The 9,497-nt window shown below is 41.8% G+C and overlaps 1 protein-coding gene across 1 annotated transcript in view; it reads right to left on the reverse strand.

Annotated features, from left to right (window-relative positions):
* Positions 1–1,874: 1,874 nt before the first annotated feature.
* Positions 1,875–9,497, reverse strand: part of LOC126504348 (T-kininogen 2-like) — a 26,613-nt gene continuing 18,990 nt past the window's right edge. Inside the window, exons 7-10 of the mRNA XM_050146646.1 lie at positions 6,104–6,211; positions 5,922–6,008; positions 4,314–4,385; positions 1,875–2,090 (exon numbers count right to left, since the gene is read on the reverse strand). Of these exons, the coding sequence (XP_050002603.1) occupies positions 1,992–2,090; positions 4,314–4,385; positions 5,922–6,008; positions 6,104–6,211 (366 nt within the window). The 3' untranslated portion in view covers positions 1,875–1,991. The remainder of the gene's footprint in view (positions 2,091–4,313; positions 4,386–5,921; positions 6,009–6,103; positions 6,212–9,497) is intronic.

Genomic DNA, 9,497 nt, shown 5'->3' on the forward strand with positions numbered 1-9,497 from the left:
TGCAGCGGTCCGATTAATAAATCACCAAGGTAATAGGTATTTGAACAAGTTTAATAACAAAACCAGACTCACGAAACCAAGGTTCCAGCGGAGTAGCCAGCGGAGACAGGAGAGGAAGGGAAGGGGCGCGCAGCCTTTGCCCGCCCAATATATCAGTAAACATACGCCTGAGGGCAGCCCGCCCCCAAGGGGAGGGTTTATCCCTACATGAGACCTTTGAGGCATCTGGAATTTTTAGAGTGAGAGATTAAAAATATCATTTTAGTCTTTTTTATGTGGATATTCAGTCTCTCCACACCATTTGTTGAAGACAGTATCTTTCCTCCAGTGTGTACCTTTAATAAAAATCAAATGGCTGTATGTAGGTGGAGGCTGCTCATTTGTTCCCAGGTGTCCAGACCCAAAATAATCACACAGAAACGGTATCAATTACATATTGTTTGGCCAATAGCTTAAGAGTATTTCTAGCTAGCTCTCATATCTTAAATTAACCCATTTCTATTATCCTATGTATTACCATGAGGCTTGTGGTTTACTGGCACGGTTTTGGGGTGCTTCTGTTCCTTGGCAGCTACATGGCATCTGTATGACTCTGTCTTTTTTTATCCTTTATCTCTGCTTGAAATCCTGCCTTGCTCTATTCTGCACTGCAATAGGCCCAAATCAGATTCCTTATTAACCAATGGTAACAAAAGATATTTACAGCATTCAGAGGGAAATTCCACATCACCTCCCATTGTCTGTCTAAATAAAAAGGAAGATTTTAACTTTAACATAGTAAAATTACATATAAAAAACCATTACCAAGCAAGAATTATTGCTTCAAGTTTATCTCCATTTAGTTTGATCCTGGCCCTGGGTTTGTCATATGTGGCCTTTATTACATTGAGATATATTCTTTCCGGAGCTGTTTTTTGTTTGTTTGATTTTAGAAACAGGATCTTACTATGTAGCTCTGGCTGGCCTGGAACTTGCTTTGCAGACTTCCAGGATGGCTTTAACTCAGAGAGAGCCCCTGAGTGCTAGATTAAAGGCATGTACTATCATGTCTGTCTCTCTATAGGGCTTTTGTTTTAAGGGATTTTGGCTATTGCTGTGCTGGGCTTGGGTTGAAGCACCAGAGGGAGCTGGGGTGAGGGCTTTATCTGTGGAAGGAGCAGGTGTTTCAGGTAGGTCTTGCAAGGGTGGGGTTCACGTGCAAGGGGAAAATGGGGTGCTTTATTTGTGGAGAGAGTGATTTCTTCAAGTAGGTCCTCAGATGGCAGGTAGGGTTTTTAGTATAGCCTTGACTATCCTAGAACTTTCTGTAGATCAGGCTAGCCTTGATCCACCTGCCTCTCTCTCCCAGTTTCTGGGATTATGGGAAAGTCACACAACTGAGCTTAGATTCTTTTCTTTAGGCAGGGAACGGGCAGGATCTTTTTATGGATGCCAGGCTGACCTCAAATTCCCAGCAATCCTCTTTCCCAGTCTCCCCAGTACTGGTATTATAAGTATATGTCATCGTGGTCACTGGACAGTTTCTAATAATGAGAAGCTAGTAGATATTGAATTGACATAGATTATCTTCTATCTGGGTAAAACCCAGATTTAGAAATATTACTGAGCATGTCTAATCATTCCTAGCATGGGCTTGGGGAGCAGGAACAGGGTGAAGAACAAAGAGCTAAGCTTTGGATACTGGCAGAATGGGACTCCCTAACCCTTCCCTTAGCACCCATGGAGTCTCAGTGAGCAGGAGGTCCATCTAAGGATTGCTGTCTAATTTAGAGGGAATGTTCCAGAGTGGGGTTGTAAGCTTTTGTGGCCGGACTCAAGCTTTAGTGACGGCTTTAGTTTGCTACAGTGCAGATGTGGCTTAAAGGAGACCACTGTGAACTCATCAAGTCTGAATTTTATTTCACCCAGAGGCAGAGTGATGAAAGGACATTCTTCCATGTTACATGTATCCCATGATTCTTCTGTTCTGTCCACTTGGGTTCATGCTGGGGCTATTGTGCCAAGAGTGAAGATTTTGCCTCACTCCCAGGTGCTGACTCTGCCCCTGGCCCTGAGCGTCTGCCCTTGTATTCGCAGGTTTTTGCAAGCCTCTGTAAGTATAGCAAAACTCTGTTAATTTGATGTTCATGCTCGATATTTGCAAAATAATGAACTGCTTGACAAGGTGCGAATGTTTCCTGGTGTCACTGGTTCTTTATTTTAAATTGTAGACAATATTGAAATGAAAGACACACTCAGAGCACAATGCTTCCAGTAAACACCAGCAGCAGCAATGAGTGCATTCGCAGCATGGCATGGTTGTGAAATCATATCTTTACCGTCCCTTCCTGCTCTTGACTTTATTCCTGTCTGTAGATATTTTGCTTTTTCTAAATCCAAGGTTTACAGCAACTCTGCAGTACGGGAATCCCTTGATACCATTTGTTCCGTGGTGTGGGAATCCCTTCCTGTCTTTCACATTCTGGGGATTCTTTCTTTTAAAGATTTATTTATAATGTATATGAGTGCTGTTTCTGCATGTATGACTTATGTCAGAGGAGGGCACCCGATCTTTTTACCTCCATGAGTCACTATATGGTTGCTAGTAATTGAGCTCAGGACCTCTGGAAGAGCAGCCATTGAGTGCTCGTAACTGCTGAGCCATCTCTTCTGTCCCAGTCCCATTAATCCTTACAGTATTGTCAAAGTTTTCATTTATATATATATTTTGGTTGTTTATTGTCAATAATATTTTTACCAAGCTAAATTTTTCTTTGACAATTTCACATATATACATATATTCAATTACATATACATATATTTATATATGTACACATATATGTTGTTCTTTGACAATTTCACATATATATTTCTGATTATACTTTTTCTTTGGTTTTTCAAGACAGGTTTTTCTCTGTGTAGCTTTTAGAGCCTATCCTGGAACTCCATCCTCAGATCAGGCTGGCCTTGAACTCACAAATATCTGCCTGCCTCTGCCTCCCTAGTGCTGACATTAATGTATGCGCCCCCACCGCTTGGTGAGTTCTGATTATTCTTATCCCCACTCTCTGTTTTCTCTCCCTCCCATAGCTGTTAGTGCCCCCCTCCTCTCTACAGGTCCATTTATCTTGTTTGTTTGTTTAGTGACCACTAGACTGTCTTAGTGTCCATGGGTATGGAATTGTCTAATGGAGCCTGTTGGACTCACCAATGGGAACAAAAAGCTTTAGTTTTGCAGGATATTTGACACACTGTGAACCCTGAGATTTTATTATTTGCTGGGGAAAAAAACTGTTTCTAGTTTTGGTGTGGCTCATCCCTAGCACACACCTTTAATATGAGAGCTTTCTGCCTGAGTATCATACACAGAATTACATACAATCAGCCATAGGTCAAGAGGCAGAGCAAGCAAACAGCTGACAGAAGGTGAACATACATTATTAGGAAAAAAATGTAGAAAGTAGGAGGAAGTCAGGAGGATGGATAGAGAGACTCAGAAGCAACAGAGGAGACAGACATTGAGTTGGAGATGACTTATTTGAGACAAGGAGAGGCTTCTGGGACAACAGAGGAAGAGGAAGGTCAGTTGAATGCATTCCCTCTGAGCTAGCAGGCTGCATAAGTTAAGAAAGAGCATCAGTGAGATCAAAATCAGAAAATTCTCCCATTTCTTTCGTTGGATCCTTTCTACTAACTGGCTTCCATGGGCGTCCAGGACATTTGGGGGACATTGCTTCTGGAAAGTCAGATATCAGCTTAAATGAAAGGCTATCTGGTTGCACCCGGATTTCAGGGATCAAATCATCATAGGTCTCCGTGGCATATGGTGTTGTGGTACCCAGCTCACCATCAATTAAATCTGAGTTCTGAAAGTCAGAAGGAGTAACCGCGACACTGGGCTGAGCTAGGGGAGGGCTAGTGGTGGTCCAGCCCTGTGTCTGTGTAGAGGATGTAGAGCTGTCTTCAGAAGTGCCTGCCAAAGGCTCTACTCTCTCCTCAGTGTGCTTGCCACTGTTTCTGTTATGATTTTTGTGTTTACTATGGCCATGACCATGCTTATGAACATGTTCCTCTCTATGTTTGTGGTCAAAACCGTCTTCCCTTTGGGGTTTAAGATAATCCAATTTAAGCTGATGTCTATGGCCAAGGCCATGTTGCTTCTGATGTCCATGGCCAAGGCCATGTGTCTTTGGGGGCCGATGGCCTTGGTCATGTCCATGCTTATGACCGTGGTCAATCTTATGCTTTTTCTGTTTCTCATGCCCCTCAGCGGGTCTTCGCTCATGTTCTGCATCCTGCTCTTCTTGCACCGTGGCAGTATAGGGTGGACTTACAGTTGTTCCTTCTTTTGCTTCTTGGACTTGGACTGACCGGAAAGGTGAAAAGCCTGGAGGTCTCCTCATCATCTAGAGAGGAATATTAAGAGGAGCATTGTTAGAATCAGGTTATCAATGAGGGAAGCAGAGATTAAGATCCTGGTGATGCCATTTTGGCTTACAAGAGAGTGATTCTTGCCAGATTTTAAATACAATATTAATTTTCTAGAAAGAATGAATTAACAAAATATCTTCTCTTTTAATTGTTCTTAAGATTTATGGACTTTGTGGTACTGGAGACTGAACTCCAGACCTTATACCTGTTGGCCTCAACCACTGATACATCCCCAAACTTGCCTGCCTATTGTTCTTAATAATACTCCAAGACTAAGAGTTTTTCTTCATTTGGAAAAACTGGATGGTTGAACTATGTAATAGCACACTGTTTGTTAACTGATTTAATTTCTTTCTTTCTTGTTTTTTGTTTTGTTTTGTGTTTTTGAGACAGATTTTTCTCTGTTGCTTTGGAGTCTTTTTTGGCCCTCGCTCTGTAAACCAGGCTGGCTTCAAACTCACAGAGATCTGCCTGTCCCTGATTCCCAAATGCTGTGATTAAAGGCATGTGCCACCACAGCCCGGCCTGATATCATTTCTGCAACAGTTATTACTGGTTTTATCTATAAAGGCCTGAACAGCGTCACAGTTTCACTTTTTCGGCTGAACCACCCTGGAGCTTACTCGCAAGCTTGATCACAGGGCTTGTTACAATGATTTACAGACAGTATACAAACGACAAGGACCTAAACTAGAGAGAGTGAGGTGGCAACTTGCACGAAAGCATGGCTTCGTGAATATGATCCACCTCCATTTTCACCACCTGTGAGAGGAGACAGAAGAAGCCAGTGTTCAAGTCAGATCTTCTAGCCGGGAGGATCAGGATGGAAAGGGTAAGCTCTGATCAGACCTTCACTCGATGCTGTACAAACTACCTTCACTTTTCTGTAAAAGAAAAATAGCAGCACTGCCTCCCAGGGCCCTAAGGACTGTTGAGAATATGTGAGACATTTGCTTTGCAGAGCCTGGACAAGGGATATAGTGATGTAATTCACTCTGGAGCCTCACAGCTTTTCAAATCTTTTTATTTGTCCTGTTGTTGTTGTTGTTGTTGTTGTTGTTTTTAGAGGCAGGGTTTCTCTGTGTAACAGCTCTAGCTGTCCTGGAACTCACTTTGGAGACCAGACTGGCTTCAAATTCACAGATATGTCTGCCTCTGCCTCTTGAGTGCTGGGATTAAAGGCATGAGCCACCATGGCCTGGCTGGCATTTCAAATCTTAGTGTCCCATCTTTGACAACTCACAAAGCACTATTCGCATGGGCACTCTGTAAAGACTTGAAAGAATGATGTAGAGTCACCCTTACAGACATGAACCATGTGTGTGAGCCCCTTCAAGACCTATTAAAACACAGGGTAGATCAGCATAGAAATGTATAACTTCTTACTATTTTAAAAAAGATACCCCTCCCCCCAGTTTATTTTCAGTAATGATTCATTTTGAATACCCAAATATAACTTTTTAGAATCATAGGCAGAATTGACCCCAAGCTGACCGCAATTGAGCTCCTACCACTTCTAATACTTGGCACTTGACAGTTGGTTCCACTTTGTTCTCCCAAGGTCTCATGTACACATTAGCACTGCAGCTGAGACTTTGCTGATGAGGAAAGCAGAAGCCAAGAGGAAAATTGTTAGTCATGAGGCCCGTGAGCAATGAATTTTAAAGCATCACCCAGGCCCTCTGCTACTCACACCAGAGGACTTGACCTCACAATCTTCTTTCAGTTCTGTGTTACTCTCCTTCGAACATTTGGTTTCTCTGGCTATGAACTCAATAAAATACTTCATTCCACCTACCACCTGTAAAGTTAATTAGAACAATGTTGATGGAGGTTTCTATCCCACCCAGTCCCCCAGCCATTCAGTGACAAAGAAATACACAAGGGTCTACATCAATCATAAACTGGTTGTCCTATTAGCTCAGGTTTCTTATTGCTTAAATCTTTCATCTTAACCCATAATTCTTGTCTTGTGTTAGCCACGTGGCTTGGTACCTTTCACCAGCAAGGCATTCTCATCCGTGTCCTTTGCGTCTGGGTGAAGACTGCAGACTGAGCTTTCCTCTTCTCCAATTTCTCCTGTTCTTGTTGCCCCGCCTCTGCTTCCTGCCTGATCATTCTGCCTGTACTTTCTTCCTGCCTGGCTACTGGCCAATCAACATTTTATGAAACGGGTACAAACAAATCTTTACAGGGTAAAACCAAGATAAGTTTTTAATAAGGATTAGTGTAACAAATTATACTTTTTTACTCTGATTAGTTTAAAGTTAGAATCCTGACATTTTAATTATGCACTGATCATTATAATAGTCATACTCCCCAAGCTACCAATATCTGATACAGACTTTAGGTTTGTATGAATATCTAGGATTTCTTGATATTAGTTGGGTAGAGTCCTTTACTATGTGCAAGAAAAGCTGGCTACAGTGTTTACTTTCATCCACACACATCAATTTTAAGGCACAAGAGCTGCAAACTGCATTCACCAGGAACTCAGGACTTAAGTTACAATACAATCCGAGGTATGGGAGAGCAAACTCAAATATTTTCTTCACACATTTTTTTGTTGTCTTTAACAAATACTGAATCAGTAAATTCTTATGTAGAGTAATATGAAATTAGGAAAATATTTAGATTATCTATTGCTTCTCATTATTATTATTACTATTAATTTGTTTTTCAAGACCTATTCTGGCTGCTCTGGGACTCAGTTTGTAGACCAGGTTGGCCTGGAACTTACAGATATCCAACTGCCTCTGCCTCCACCAAGTATTTGCGTTAAAGGCATGCACCACCACCACTTGGCTGTGTGGGTGTTCTTGCACGTACATCTGTGCAACCCACTGGTGCAGTAGTGTCCTCAGACCTCAGAGAAGGACATCTGGAGTTACAAGGGTTGAGGGCCACCATGTTGGTCGTGAGAATTGAACATCAATCCTACATAAGAGCAGCCAATCCTTTAAACCACTTAGCCATGTCAGAGGCCTTCCAGTTAAGTATTTAGTAAAAGTTTTTTTTAAAAAATTGTTTTTATTGAGCTATACTTTTTCTCTGCTCCCCTTATTTCCTTCCCTTTTCCTTTCCACCCTGTCCTGTGACCCCCATGCTCTTAATTTACTCAGGAGATCTTATCTTTTATTGTTCCTGTGTAGATCTATGTTTGGGTCCTCCTCATTGTCTTTGGTAACAGTTTTAAACCTTACATAATCTTGTCTATAAACAGTAGCCCATTTTGTGTTCCATTTCTATACTATAGGATTGAACTGTATATATGCGCACGTTTAGAGTATTATACAGTTAGTACAAAGAATGCATCTGTACATATTGACCTGGAAGGACAGTTCTTACTGAAAAAGGAGAATTACACACTTATATCACAATCTCATCTTACAAAAAACATCTGAAACCTTTTATAGATTTTTATGCTTTTATGGTTTTATCTCTTTCACTCTCCTTTTTTTCTTTCTCTCTTCCCCCCTCTATTTATCTTCATTTCTTCCTTTCTTTCTACTTGGTTTTTGAGACAGAGATCCTTGTGGTAGCCCTGCCTGTCCTGGAACTTGAGCTGTAGACCAGGCTGGTCTCAAACTCCCAGAGATCCACCTGCATCTTGAGTGCGGGGATTAAGAATGTGTGCCACCACCACTCACCTCAGTTCTTTTCTTGAACCTACCTACCTCTCCATTTTGTTTCCATAACACTACTACGGCAGTTTGCTTCAAAAGTCACAGGTATATGCAAACTGAATTGAGGGTTTAGTTCAGTGAAGCTGGCCCTAGGCCTTGGGGTTGGTCCACAGCACCACAAATGAACACATAAACAAATCCCTCAAAATCAGATATCTACAATTTTTTTTACATTTCTTCTTAGGACTTCTGTTAAAAGAACATTCTCAAAACTGTGCACATACATTTTCAGCATTTGTTCATCTGTGTAGAGACAGGGACAATTTCCACAGCCCTAAGGAACACCATCCACAGCCCCAGAGAATCATCATCCACAGCCCCAGGGCCAGCAGCAGTGGGGCAGGAACAGTTGACAAGAAGCAGCAGAAACCTCACTCATGGAAGATCTGGATTCAGAGCTTGGTGTCCCAACTATCAATCCAGTTTGGAGTGGATGCAAACTCTAATAGGACTAAACAGATACAGCCAAGGAAAGGTGAAAACTATATACAATATCTTTAGCAACTTAGCAAGATCTTGGCCAAGAGTCTGCATCAAAACAAGTTCCTAACAGCTAATTGAGTCCCTGTAAATTGCTACTTCAAAGGCTGCTTTGAGTGACCAGTTTAAGGAGTCAAACAAAGGCTTTCAAATGAAATTCATACTATATTCTAGTACATTTGGCAGCTAACTAAAAGTTTGTCTGTCACGGAGACTGCTTTTTGGTTTCCAGCTGAATAGTCACACAAAACTCTACTAATTACAACACTGTTTGTCCATGACTCAGGTATATCCCTAGCTAGCTCTTCCATCTTAAATTAACCCATTCTTATTAATCTATCACCATGAGGCTGTGGCTTACTGGTAAGTTTCCATTGTCTTTCTCCTTTGGTAGGTACATGGCATCTGCTTGGCTCTGTCTTCTTCCAGCATTGAGTTTAGTTTTCCTGCCTAGCTCTATTCTGAGCAGCTATAGGCCAAAGCGGTGTCTTTATTAACCAATAGTAATAAAACATGTTTACAGCATACAGAGGGAAATCAGTTGTCTGCTTCCTGCTCGCAGTATTATCTCAATGTGTTCCCTTGGCATTCTTGACACACACACACACATGCACACACACATACACTCATACACATACACATGCACACACACACAAACACTCGTACACACATGCACATACATACACACACACATACATACGATGGTGAGGTAGAAGAAGGCAGATGAATGAAGGGCTCCTAGACCCAAGCCTTGGATGTACAGTACATGGCAACCAGCAATTCTGACATCGCTAAGAATAAAGAAATTTCATCCGACAGCAGAACCATCAAACAAGAATAAAGCAAGCACAAAGAGGAACAGTATAAAGCAGCAGCCCCCTTGAGGGAGCTGGCCTGTGACAACAGTGAGTCTCAGTGCTG

This window comes from Alexandromys fortis, unplaced genomic scaffold (assembly GCF_014885135.2).
Source record: "Alexandromys fortis isolate MF-2015 unplaced genomic scaffold, M_Fortis_MF-2015_v1.1 scaffold_56, whole genome shotgun sequence".
Classification (NCBI taxonomy): Eukaryota; Metazoa; Chordata; class Mammalia; order Rodentia; family Cricetidae; genus Alexandromys; species Alexandromys fortis.